The sequence below is a fragment of the Haliotis rubra genome, unplaced genomic scaffold (genome assembly GCF_003918875.1).
Source record: "Haliotis rubra isolate DU_JTF1 unplaced genomic scaffold, ASM391887v1 Scf412, whole genome shotgun sequence".
NCBI classification, from domain to species: domain Eukaryota; kingdom Metazoa; phylum Mollusca; class Gastropoda; order Lepetellida; family Haliotidae; genus Haliotis; species Haliotis rubra.
In genome coordinates this window covers 194,160-208,308 of record NW_025767094.1, presented here as the reverse complement: position 1 = coordinate 208,308, position 14,149 = coordinate 194,160, and the positions used below count along the sequence as shown (strand labels likewise).

Sequence of the window (14,149 nt, the reverse complement as noted above, 5' to 3'; positions counted from 1 at the left end):
GGATGTTGGGGTAAAGAGCTGAAAAATCAAATCATTTGACAATCAAATCGTTTGAGTCAAGCAATCCTGAAAAACTTCACTTTCCGTGGGATGTTTCTGAAAAATCAAATCGTTTCAGATCTGAACTTCATTTCTGAGATTTTCGAAAGTCAAGCAATCCTTTGAGTTTTTGAAAATCCAAATGGTATTGATTCCACTGTCTCAAATACTTTCCGTGAACATGAATAAAGTAAACGCCATTAAGGTGTGTAGTTAATCTTTAAGACTGCGCTGTCGCGGTTCATGTGTTGGTAGATCCAACAATATATCTGAACGAGCGTTTATTGAACTTTTGAATCAAGTACATTTCTTCAGGTGCTGGAGTCAAGTTCAAAGTTGATAGTATTGATACATGGGTTTTCGTTGAATTCTTCGTCATTTAATATTCCAGCCTTATGTGACCTATTTCACTTATACCGAGGTCTTTGAATAAACAATTTATGTAGTGGTGCTCACATATTATGGTTATGTCATGCTGAACAACAAAAAATGTATGTGAAGTAGCCGAGCTTTAGATGATGGCTGTCTTGGACAGAATGGGTTTATTCCAAATTTATTTACCCGTGAAGATCCGGGTTAGAACTGATTTTCAGTAACCTATGCTTGTCGTAAGAGGTCGGGATCGAGTGGTCAGGCTCGCTGACTTGGTTGACATGTCACTGTAAACCAGTTGAGCATAACGATGCCCATCATGTTGATCACTGGGTTGTCTGTCCCAGACTCGATTATTTACAGACCACTGCCATATAGCTGGAATATTGCTGTGTGCGGAGTTAAACAACAAACCAACCAAACAAACAAATGTATTCCCTCTTTTTAACTTTTCCATATCTGCCAATGACAACATCACGCTTGACTTTACCCACCCTGAAAGACAGGTTCATCTGCTCTCGTCTTAACAGCATCTGTAAAAGTTTAGCTGCCAATTGGTGGGACTCTGCTCACAATCATGTCATCTGGTCACTTTATCGTCATTCTTCGTCCTGCGAGAAAATATGAACTGCTAAAACTGTTTTATGTCCTTCGAGGTGAAGTTGATCACGCTTCTGTAACTGTGTGTCAGTCAAAGCTGATGGTGTCCTCATTTCTTATAAAATATCAGAGAACAAGAACATTACGTATTTAACTACTGCTTGTGAATACATTTATATTCTGCATTGAAACTATTACCTACCATAGCTACCTGTCGAGTAGGGCATGCTTGCCTTTTCCGCAAACACCTCAACACTGAGTATGAGTGATTCATTCCTACAGATGTCGTACATACATACATACATACATACATACATACATACATACATACATTTACATATACATACGCCATACATATACCATACATACATACATACAGCATGCATACATACATACGTTGTACATATATACATACATACTAACATTTGTATAGCGCCGATATCCAGCTCAGCTCAGCTGCTCAAAGGCGCTTTGTTTTTCCCTCGTTCACTGGATGTCAATCTCAACGGCACATCGTATTGTCAATCTCAACTCCCTGGGGAGCATACAACTCTTGCAGCCACTAGGCGACCGAGTTAGTGTGGCATTCCCATCCTTACGAGGTACCCATTTACAGCTGGGTGGACTGGGACACATAGTCACAGTACTTTGTCCATGTTTACTGCACGTTGCTGTACCCGCAACTGGGTGTTTGCACGTATTCATGTGGCCACCATCTGGTCATATACCAACGGATTCGTGGGTTCTTTTAAGTGCACAGGGTTGTGTACCGTACACTAGGGGTTGTGACAACACTGAAAGAGTCTGCACACAAAGTTGACTCCAAGGTTTTTTCACCCGGTCACAGGTGGGCTCGATCCCGGCACACTTAAATCTGAGGTTCGAACTTTTGCGATTGTTCGAAAAGAATACACCATACTGCATCAAATATGAATGATTTTAACCTCCGTGAGAATAGATCTTTATTCAATTGTTACTATGAATTATTGATTCTCTCTCAGGTATAGAAAACAAGTCAAAACATTGACTACACAACAGTCTCGTTTCCTGCTGACTGGGTTCCGTCCTATTGCGCAACTTAGTACAATAACCAGTCCAGCATTTTGAGACCAACTCATTCAGCTGGATATATAAACATTAATCAGCATTATTTGATACATCTAATCATTTGTGTATTGCAACACTAAGCTCCTTCTAATCCTTGCGAACACGTCGTGCAGCGTGCTCTGTCGTACAGCATGCTCTCACAAATGGCAGTTTCAAAACGAGGCTCGGCCGTAAGAAAGGTTTTGCGGTGTTGTACGGCCTTGATATTATATCAGTCACATTGTACATTACAAAAATACACTTAATAAGCGCCATAACAGATGTAACCAGAGAGACAGATGAATTGAGAATCATTTTACGAGCTCATAAAACAGGGACAGTCTGTGAAGTCTGAGTTAACGTCATGCTGCCTAAAGCTCGCCATAAAATATAGAAATACGATGTTTTTTAAAGTTTAAAATTAAAATTCATTTGTAAATACTATTTTCTTGTGAAACAAGGAATTGGAATTTCGTTTAACCATAGTTGTTTGTTGTGTCTCTTTTCACTTTCACACGAGAAAATTCGGATCGGCTGAAAAGTAGGTCATTGTCTGAATTGGTTCACGAGACTTATGTTTCGGTTTGACGCAGTTCACGGGTTTAATTTGGTAAAGGGATTTGTGTAGTCAGCTAACATCCTTTGGTGGATTCATACACAGTGGTATCTTGCATAATGAAGTGCCATATGAAGTTTGGACATTTTCGCGATTTTATGTAAAAGTGCATCGTGTGACGGTACAAAATAACAATGCTTTTTAATATCGACCTTTCCACGTTGTCATGATGTCACCGCGTTTGTTAACACACGCCGTCGGATACACATGTCATCGTATCCAAATTTCATAGATCGATGCACATGGTGTTGATCACTGGATTGTCTGGTCGAGACTGGATTATTTACAGACCGCCGCCATGTAGCTGGAATATTGCTGAGTGCGGGGTCAACAACAAACAACTTGCAAAATCTTTGGCTGTGTTCGTCTACGTCTCTACGACAATGAGAGGAACAAACACTTCCAGCATGTATTGACAAAGTATATACTTATAACATGCTCAAAAACCTTCAAATGTAGAATAAGTCAGGGCATCTACAGGACAGGACAGTGGAATTGGTTCAGAACCAGTGTTGTGGTGTTTCCTTCACGTCAGTCATGCATCTGCTGCTGCTGACGCTAACCTGGCGGCACCACTTGTAACATGATAGAGATTATTTCCGTATGCTTCTTGACGCGGTGTCTTCGTTGTTCAGATATTGTTCCTTTTCTTGTAAGGTAGTTTTGCAAAACAAAATTTCAGTTATATCAGGTCGTGTCAGCTTGATTTGGGCAGCATGCCTGAAGTAGTACAGGTCAGGACACTCGCCGCTGAACCAAGACTAACGCTTAGTCTCTGAATGTATATAGGTTTAGTAGTAACAACAAAACACATTTGAATTGAAAAGTAGCCATAGTCAGATGGGAGATTCAGAACCTGAAAAAATCTGGACTTGCTTCATTTAGGGCTTTAGCATTGCAGAGAGTGCCCGGCAGTAGGGGAAAGTAATGTGGTTCAGGGACTGGGAGACACAGTACGATGGACTTTCGAGTTCTAATTTTAATCCATGTTAAAAAACATGAATCTTCCGAAGCCATTGCTTGTTAAGTGGTTCATACAAACTTTGGCTGGCCATTTATGCATTGTGACTGAGATAAAATATTGTCACTCTGACGTATGTTTTTGTTCATTAAGACCAAGGCAGAAATCTTTAGACGAGCAAACCTTCACCATCCTACGTTCGTTTTATAGGTTATACTAACCTGCACACCAGTTAACAATTTGTTTATTGACAGGCTGAAGTAACTATAAATCTTGAAATTTCTGGTTAAGTCGCAGCTATCGGAGGTGAACATTACAATCATCTTTATGTTTCTGAATGTACTTCAAGTCTTACAATGAAGAATTATATGTTTTAATGATATATATTTGTAATTAAAAATAACCTTTAATAAGTCTAGAGTAATCGTGATATTGTTGTGTAGTTTACAGTAAGTCGTGTTTACAGTAAGCAAAATCAATGATCTACTTAAAAGTACCTGTCGACATAGTCTCGAATCAAAACAAATCACTGGTCAAGCTCAGGCCAGAAACCTTAATATTTTAAGATGCAAAGACGATATTGGTCAATCATTCAGACAAATGTGATTATGTCCAACGGTGCGAATTTCAAGCCTTTACGTTAACCAAGGTTTTAGAAAAGTAATAAGAAGTAAAATATATATATTATACAAGTAACAACAATTAAGCAGTGACTCCAATAAAGTGGAGCCAAACATTACTTGTTACAACAGAATGTCAGTGTATGTTTGTTGGTCATTTTATTTGTTTATTTGTCTGTTACTTCATGTCCCACCCGGCAGCATTACAGGTTTATAATGGCGGTCTAAAATATCAGAGTGTAGATAAGGCAATGCAGAGATTGATATAATAAGCATTTTAGATTTAATCATTTAAAAAAATAATTAATAATGTTAAAAGATGACATGGATCAACCAATTCAGCGAGCTTGACCACCCGATCCCTCTGATCGTATTTTGCTTAATATTGCTTGCTGAAGAATACTTCGAATCCGGATCTTCAAGGGTTCTCCATGCCAGTGCATTTGGAACGCACCAATATAAAGACTGTCCAAAGCACTCTGTGTCTGTTTTTTCCTTACCAAACATACATATGTCTTAGCTACTTATTACTTATTCTTTAATCACTAATAAAATGCAAATTCGGTAGTTATCCTGCAGTTATATCTATGTCATTGTGTAAACAGTGAACGTAAGAAACATACTATGATGAGTGATATTCATTGACTGAATAAACACCGTGTCTCAAGAACAATCACAGTCTCTATAACAAGCAGGTACCAGATAAAGGTGTTTCCTGATGACAGGAGTACGTGACGTTCAAACACGCTTTGCCGTGACTGTAGTCACAGTCCTGTGCCCCCGCGACAAGTGTGTCATAAAACAAGTATAAAGTAATAATTCAGATCGTGGTAAAACATCACAATTTTGTTATGAATATTATTATCATAAGGTACTTATATCAATGAACGACAATATACAACTTCAGGAACCCGATGTACCTTGACATGAATGGTTACTGCTTGATTCAGAGTGAGTGAGTGAGTTTTGTTTAACGCCGCTTTTAGCAATATTCCAGCTATATCACGACACCATAAATGGACCTCACACATTCTAGCCATGTGGGGAATCCAACCTGGATCTTCGGCGTGACGAGCGAACGCTTTAACCACTATGCTACTCCACCGCCCCTCCTTCAGAGAAAACACACAAGCTGATTAGCTAAGCAACTGTTTAACATTAATAAAAGGTGAATAAATAGCTAAAACAACACTATGACAAGTATAGAAGAGAATAGTTTATTCTACAAACGAAACCAACGGTGGTACTTGTGTATAAATATGTACATACTTTTTTATACAAAATTGGCGAAATGACAGTATAGACACAGGTAATACAAAGACGTTTACTTTTCAGAATCGATATATTTAAGCAATTTACACAGGTACAAATGTAGACAGATTCCTCAAATAGTTTGCTTTGTTAGATGACAATAATGTTAGTTTATGCTTCAGCCATTCATAAATTAATTTGGAAAGGTTTGATCTTCGGTGCTGGAGAAGAGCTTTTCATCAGGTAAGTGAAACTTGTCACCAACAACAGAAGAGTTACATAGTTTACATAATCTTTCTTCTCTGGAGATATTGTGCCAACGACTACTTTCAAGCGGTAAATTGTGATCGTTAGTTATTAGTTTACGGAAAGGGAAGTAAACACATTTTGCAATAAAAAAACAGTTTTTTCAAAACAATATTTTTTAAACAATATTTATAACATCTTCCTTTGGGGTCTGTTCTATTGAGTTGGTCTGTAATTATTTCCGCAACTAGCAATGGCGTGGAGAACAGTGAAGTCCACAATTATCTAATTATTCAGAAACAAACAATAATTTTGACATTTGATGAAAAAAAACCATGGGTACTACATAGCTAATATGTATGTTTGCCGTATGAAATCTTTTCTGCCTCGACTAATCCTTCTTCTTGATACTGTTGTTGGGAACATCCGCGACAATACGGTCTGCCGATGTCAGTTGCAGTATCTGGGTTAACTTTACCCTCCAAATCATCCCAATCTTCAAACCCTAAGGTATTTTTATTATCAACTGCCCCCCAGCCCTTAGATAACCCCGTATAGCCCACTAGTACATAAACAACGACGAGAGTTCTATGGATATACGACTTCTTTCATGTTAGTATGAGCGACGTCTCGGTGTAGGTACTATCACCGTTACCAACCAAGTGATGTACAATACTTAAGGCAAGGTTATATATACATAGTAAAGTTTGAACAGTGAGTTGATTGATGTTTGCACAATAAATGAGGTTGGAGGATGTTTACACAGGAGGGCAATTGTTACACAAACAGAATAAGCTATCGGGTGAGGAGAAGTTTTGAGAAGAAGCCAGTGATATGATAGACAGGAGGATAATGGGATTATGATTGCTTGGTGATGAGTTGGTGGGGATATAATATTTTTTTCGATCTAATACTAAATCTCCTGGCAGTTCGTGTGTCAAATAAGCAACATATATGAAAGCGCTGGTGAATCTCCAAATCACTTTCCTCATCATCTGTGATGTCTTACACTTTACCATCTTCAGTCTAATGCATTTCTGTCGTAGGCTTCACGAGGAGGTCCATAATCTGGAAATAAGATAACCATAAATATTAAAACGGCTAGTTACAGGTTGAAGTTTGTTGTCGGAGGAAGCATGAGACTCACCTCCATATGCTGTGGAGACTCTAGGGCATATACAATTGTGTTGACGATGTCTTCCGTCTGTAGAGGCTGCGGAAGAAAAGATGGTTGAGATGAAAATACACAAAGAAACTTCATTATGAAACAATAATTATCTTTATAACTGTTCAGATTGTCACATTTCGAATTTATAGACCATTTAAGAGAGAAATATGTATTTGGTGGCATTTGTGAATTTATTCCCTCGTGCTGTATTCAATGGTACCATGTTGAAAAATGTCTAGAAATGAGAAATATGACAATTTGTTGATGAAACACTCTTACTTTTCCATAACAGCGTACTATGTAATGATCGGCTGTAAAGTCAAAAGCAAATATATTGATTATTCAGCTTCTCGCTTCTCCACAAAACTAAAGACTCACGTGTTTTATGTTAGGGAGCACTGTACCCCAATCTAACGTCACATTAATATATCTGAATAAACGTTTGACACGTTGACAGATTTATTTTGGCAGTATTCACATACAATCGAGAATGTTACCAAATGTTCAAGTAAAAAACGGAATTGTTTTCAGACCAAAACGCACACATGCTGTGAGCAAAATCTCTAATATTCTGCATAACTGAAGAGCCACATACTTTCTGGGGATGTTGACAATACAAAGTTTACACATTTGTGGGGACAGAGAAAGGTCAACAGAGGTTTCGAGCAATAGATAGCTTACATCAAAATATATAATAATAATAATAATAATGTCCATTTATATGGCGCTAAACACTACTGGGGCGTGCTCATAGCGCACACAAGAGTCAAGGAAAAGTAAACATTTGGTAGCAATACAAGATTACTTTAAAAGTTCAAATGAAACAGATGAGTCTTTAAGAGACGCTTAAATTGTTCCAACGACTGGGCGTCTTTGAGAGAGTCTGGCAGTGAGTTCCATTTAGTGGCAGCTTCAACATTAAAGGACTTGTAACAAAAGGACCTTGCTCACAAATTATGACGCAAGACCCGTGAAGATTCGTGTTAGAATTGATCCAGACTCGATTATATAGAGACCGCCGCTGTATAGCTGGAATATTGCTGATTGAGGAGTAAAACTAAACTCACTCACTTGTGACACAACTCCAAGTTTTACTAGTAGACCAAGTACAATTATTCACCACGCTAGTACACTTACAAGAGACTGACTAAAACGGGCATTAGACTTTTCGTTATCCTTGTACATTCGGGAGAAGAACTCTGTCTGCACTAAACGAGGACTGATAGACTGAAAAACAGGAATTATCAATTATTATAATGTCTTTGTTCTGTTAAAGCCCAGGCTATCTATTCTCGAAACGTTAGTAGCCCTACGAACTCCTTAAGCCCATTCTTAACACATTGATTACGATCAAAGTTAAGAATTCTTAGGGCTCGAACGTTTCGAGAATAAGGGCCCTGGAGTTTCAAAAGATACATACTGAACGAAGAATATTTACGCAAACACATCGTAATAAATACATTTAAGAAAACACACACACACACGTCTGTAGAGGTATATCTTTGCATACATAACCATGAATTTACAATGTATTAATTTATGAATATTCCGTTATGCCATCCCGAACAATTAAGCTTTAGTCAACACAGTGAATGAACTATTGAGCAAACTGGTAAATGTCAAGATATATGATGTTACCGTTACTCGGATCCCACTGTTCATCTCCCTTAACTCCCGTCGTAGTCCTTCAGAGAGACCAGTGACTGCAAACTTCGTGGCAGAATAGAAGTGCATGGCACTCAGCGGCATCACTTTGTGTCCGGACAGGCTAGAAACAGGAGGACACATGGGACATCACCAACACGTGGTTGTATCACACTGTGTCTGGACAGGCTAGAAACACGAGGACACATGGGACATCACCAACACGTGGTTGTGTCACACTGTGTCTGGACAGGCTAGAAACACGAGGACACATGGGACATCACCAACACGTGGTTGTATCACACTGTGTCCGGACAGGCTAGAAACACGAGGACACATAGGACAACACCAACACGTGGTTGTATCACACTGTCTCTGCACAGGCTAGAAACACGAGGACACATGGGACATCACCAACACGTGGTTGTATCACACTGTCTCTGCACAGGCTAGAAACACGAGGACACATGGGACATCACCAACACGTGGTTGTATCACACTGTCTCTGCACAGGCTAGAAAAACGAGGATATATCTCATGAGATATCACCAATACGTGGTGGCGCCATGGTAGACGTTTTGCGCTTACTTGTTAATCGAATAAAAATACAGGTTCGAAACAAAGCATGTTATCTATATTCTGCACTCTGCATTATAACATATCACCCGCTTCTAATTACTCAGAGCTCAGAGGTCAAAGATCTGAATCACTTGGGTCCTCCCTCTAATATAAAGCTGACACGCTCTATTGTCACTGAAACATTTTTCAAGACGGCATTTAATACAACTAACTATTTTTTTTCATCTGAATCATTTTTAAAAGTCCGTTTCAAGCATCACGAGATGTTTTCTGAGTACATATCTTACCCATTATATATTATTTGATAGGCCAGGGTCCCGTTTCAAAAAGCGATCGCAGCTCTACGACTGTCGTAAGTCAATGTTGAACTGTAAACGTTACCACAGTCGTAGTGTTAGAATCGCTTTGTGAAACGAGGCCCTGGGCCTGGTTCCACGAGGCGACCATATCGCTAAGATTATCGTAACTCTCCCATACTTTAACATAGACTTACGACAGTCGTAACTCCCATACTTTAACATAGACTTACGACTGCCGTAGCTCCCATACTTTAACATAGACTTACGACTGTCGTAACTCCCATACTTTAACATAGACTTACGACAGTCGTAACTCCCATACTTTAACATAGACTTACGACTGTCGTAACTCCCATACTTTAACATAGACTTACGACAGTCGTAACTCCCATACTTTAACATAGACTTACGACTGTCGTAGCTCTACGATCGCTTTGAGGAACGGGGCCCTACTCGTTATGAGGTTTCGATGAACTTGTATTTTGCCTTACGCCAATTGGAATCTCGCGAGACTTGTACTCTCTATCGTTGACGTCTATACTGAGTTTCTAATAGTGGGAACCTGGGGTGAATGACATCCGTTTTATAAATGTGTTCATATATGGACACCTTAAATTGCACTGGCTTATGACAGGACATATGATTTATTTATACATATATATAGTATATTGGATAGTTTTATGTAAGCTTGATTTGCACAGCAGTACAATGGATTGCAATATACAAATTCAAACTGAATTGCATTGCAGAATTTTGATTGTGTCAGCAGTGATAGTGAGCATGAAGTATATTACACAATTACACAATCTGACTAAACACCTTAGTCGTTTTGTGTAACAACAATCAATATACTTCAGTCTTTTCATGAAATGACTGGACATTTTAGTCATTTCGCGAAATGGCAGACCCTTTTAGTCATTTCACGAAATGACTGAAATGTTAAGTCATTTTTACGAAATGACTGATTTACAATCTGAATGTAACATATATACATGAATACAGTATACATTCAACGATGACAACTACACTTTAATGGTTAACTTTGGAAAATTATGGGATACAAATATTGATATTCAAGTCTGAGAAAAACAACTTTTGAATACTAACAATGAAATGTATATATACTGACGTCAACTGAAAAGAAGTCAAACGAGATAATTGATCAAGGGTTAAAGAATATGTCAAATATTTATCAAATCTAAATGATGTCATTATTCATTAGCTTTATGAACTTTGCTGTAACTGACCTACCTGTTGAGCAGGATGATGTGCCCATCATCCACCTTCCTCTCCTGCATGGACTTGAAGGCCTCTCTGGTGCACATGCATAAGCCAAGGATATTCACCTGAGGTAGAAATAAACGTCAAGCAAAGGCTATCTTTAGAACAAAGGGAATCCCGATTTATCTCTCAGATAATTTATTATTCCGAGTTTCATTCAATAAATTACCTATATCCTCAAGAAGATATCTGAAAACCTGATTCCAACGCTCGTTTTAAGACACTCGCTTCAAATTTAATAGTAGCGCATAGACATTCGTCGTATCGGCACATTCTGATACAGTTATCTTTCTTGCCATACAACTTCCAAGCGTGCCTGACCATGCTTCATATCTACCAAATATTGTACTGTACTCGGAGTGAAGGAAAACCAAGTTCTATGGACAGTCAACTGTTTTATTGCAATGGGTGCGGCGTTTCGGTGTAGGTACTAACACTGTTATCAAGCAGGTGGTCAGGGTCATCACTTGCTTGATAACGATGTTAGTACCTACACCGAAACGTCGCACCCATTGCAATAAAGAAGTTGACTATCCATAGAACTTGGATTTCCTTCATCATTACAAATGCCAAAATGCCTCTCAAGGAAGTTATACTCGGAGTGACCTACATCAACCATTTCCCTCCACAGGGGGGTGCTTCCTGTCAACAGGGGTTCGTTGTGGGCCAGACCAGCGTTATTGATGCACACGTCCACTCCGCCAAGGTCAGGGTCAGCCTTGATCATCTGGAACATCGCCAAGACATCTTCTTCCTTGGATACGTCTCTTCTTATTATTTTCACCATACCCGGTCCAGGGCCCAGCTCATCAGGTAGTGTCTAAAAGGAAATGACATGCACTTATGGATATTCTGTCAAAATATATTTCCCTGTTTTTCACCCCTTTTTTCCGATGACCTATCAATGTAACAAATGCCATGATCTACATATGGTGTCATGTGGTATGTATGACGCGTCCAGGATTCGAACCACCAACCTTTGGCTCTCTTTGTAATCGCTTAGTAAATTTTACCGCAGAAGCAACATTTGACAGTGAAGTGGAGTTGCGCTCAACGTATTTAGGGGTGGTGGGGTAGCCCAGTGGTAAAAGCGTTCGCTCGTCACGCCGAAGACCTGAGGTCAATTTCCCATATTGGTACAATGTGTGATGCCCATTTCTGGAGTCCCCCGCCGTGATATTGCTTGAATATTGGTAAAAGCGGCGTAAAACCAAACTCACTCACGCACTCAATGTATTTAATCGTGAACCCTTCAGTCCATATTTAAAGATAAACATGCTGTTTTTTGCAAGTATCTTTACAAACAGACTAGCAATAGTCTACTTAGAGCCGTAATCAAAAGACCAGCCATTGTCAGATGGAAAGTATCTCAAACTTATCAAACTACCCAACTCGCTCAGCTGACACTTGAACGGTAGCATAGTGGCAGAGTTGGGGTTATTTTAAGAGCGCATCAAAGGTGAAGCTCGATATTCTATGCTGTGATTTTGTTTTTGATCCCTCAATATTGTCTTGTTTTCATGAAAGATTCTAATACTACCAGAGATCACATGTCAGTATAGAGAAAACACATCGGCATATCCTTCTGTTTCGTGGCCCAAAGAGAATCACTCGGCAGATTTGGGCAGCGTTACAATGCCTTGCGATATAGTTAGACTCCCACAAATATGTTCCAAATGTATCTATCATCTGTACTTTCGGTACCTATGGACAAAACGTCTGAGATTGAAGTTGCACGTTCTTTAATTCTGAAAATTGTGAATTCCCTCTTTGCGTCTATTCTTCAGCAACACCGTATAGCTTAAACTATGCAGAGAGACATGTCTTCGGTGTGACGAGCGAACGCTTTAACCGCGAGGCTACCCAACCGCCCCGTGAGGTAGTAGAGCAAGTTTAAACAGTATTCCATGTATATCATGGCGTGTCAATTTATTGTAGGAAGAAAGCGCGGAGGAACGCTTAGATGCTCACCACTTTGCTGACAAGCCTAGACACATACGTGTCGATTCGAACCTTTGGCCTAGATTTTCGAAGCTCTCTTAGCGCTAAGATAGTCGTAAGTTAATGCTAATGTATGGCACTTACGTCTATCTTAGCGCTAAGAGAGCTTCGGAAATCTAGGCCCAGGAACACAACTCTGGACGTATCTATTGGTAATAGAGTACACACAAGTGCCTGGATGATGATAATACACTATCAACACCCGAAAACCCGATTCCAGCTGAAACTTATTGTTTCTCAGGCATATAATACCGTTTGAACACAATATAACTAAAATCAGATACTGTTGTACTTGATGTTTCGATGTTATTGATCTTTCCGAAGTTATTGATCTTTGAAAGTAAGATAAAGTAATGTTTATGACGGTATATATGAATCAATTGGAGTACCGTGACTCCTGGTAACATCAGTGTCATGTAATGCCATTGTACGACTCACGTGTGAGAGATATATGATATCAATAGGGGAATAAACTCCTCTTAAAACAAATCCTCACCTGTATTTTGTCGACATTTCTTGCACACCCCACCACCTTCATGCCATGCTTGACCAGTGCCTTGACCAGCCCCGCCCCGATACCGGCAGAGGCCCCTGTCACTAGAGCTACACGTCCCGACCACCGCTGCATGTCTGAGTGAGTGACAACAGTAGACTGCAGCAACAAGAACCATGTGGCGGTGCATTTCTGGATGTATTTTATCTGCACACTTCGACCTGCGCAACTGCGCTTCACTGTCAGACCGCCTTCGTAAATAGGTGTAATTGATCTCTTCCTTCAGGTTCGAGGTTCGAGTCCCGTCGACGTCACTTTAACAGTAATAATCTTGAAAACACATACAGATAAAAAGTCATTTCATTACCCACCTCTGCAATGTCGGTCCTTGTTAAGACTGTTCTATCTTATACTTCAAACACATATTTCAATGTTGTCAGCCAGAGTGATAACAAACACAAAATATATTTTCTCACTCACTTTGTGTGTCAGCATGACCAGCTGGATTTCAAATTATGACCGCTCGTCATTGCATGAATTTTTCCATAGAACCTTGCTTCAATCAAGCAATCTTTAATTCATACTGAAAGGCCACAGGCCTGTAGTTCAATAATTAATCATGTGTGGGTGATAGACCATTCTTTCTGAGAATAAAAGCTTTATGAATATATATGGAATATCTGTTTTACTGGAATTATTCATCAATGATATCAACTTATGAGTTTCAGGATGTACATAATAAAAGAACCTTGCTTGTGTATCACTATGTGTCGTGTACACTTATCAGAGACATGGGCGAGATTTTTTAATATCGCTCAAAATTAGCTGAATTAAGTCAAAATGAGTTGAATATTGTTTCATTATACTCATAAGTATACACTCATTCATTTACA

The 14,149-nt window shown here is 39.2% G+C and overlaps 1 protein-coding gene across 1 annotated transcript; it reads right to left on the bottom strand.

The window, feature by feature from the left end:
• Positions 1-6,340: 6,340 nt before the first annotated feature.
• LOC124288111 (dehydrogenase/reductase SDR family member 11-like) lies at positions 6,341-13,391 on the bottom strand. The gene is made up of 7 exons (XM_046724674.1): positions 13,260-13,391; positions 11,373-11,582; positions 10,733-10,827; positions 8,598-8,727; positions 8,097-8,186; positions 6,939-7,004; positions 6,341-6,859 (listed from the first exon to the last, which is right to left on the bottom strand). The coding sequence occupies exons 1-7, from the start codon at positions 13,389-13,391 to the stop codon at positions 6,818-6,820; spliced, it is 765 nt and encodes a 254-aa protein (XP_046580630.1). The 3' UTR covers positions 6,341-6,817.
• Between the last annotated feature and the right edge of the window lie 758 nt (positions 13,392-14,149).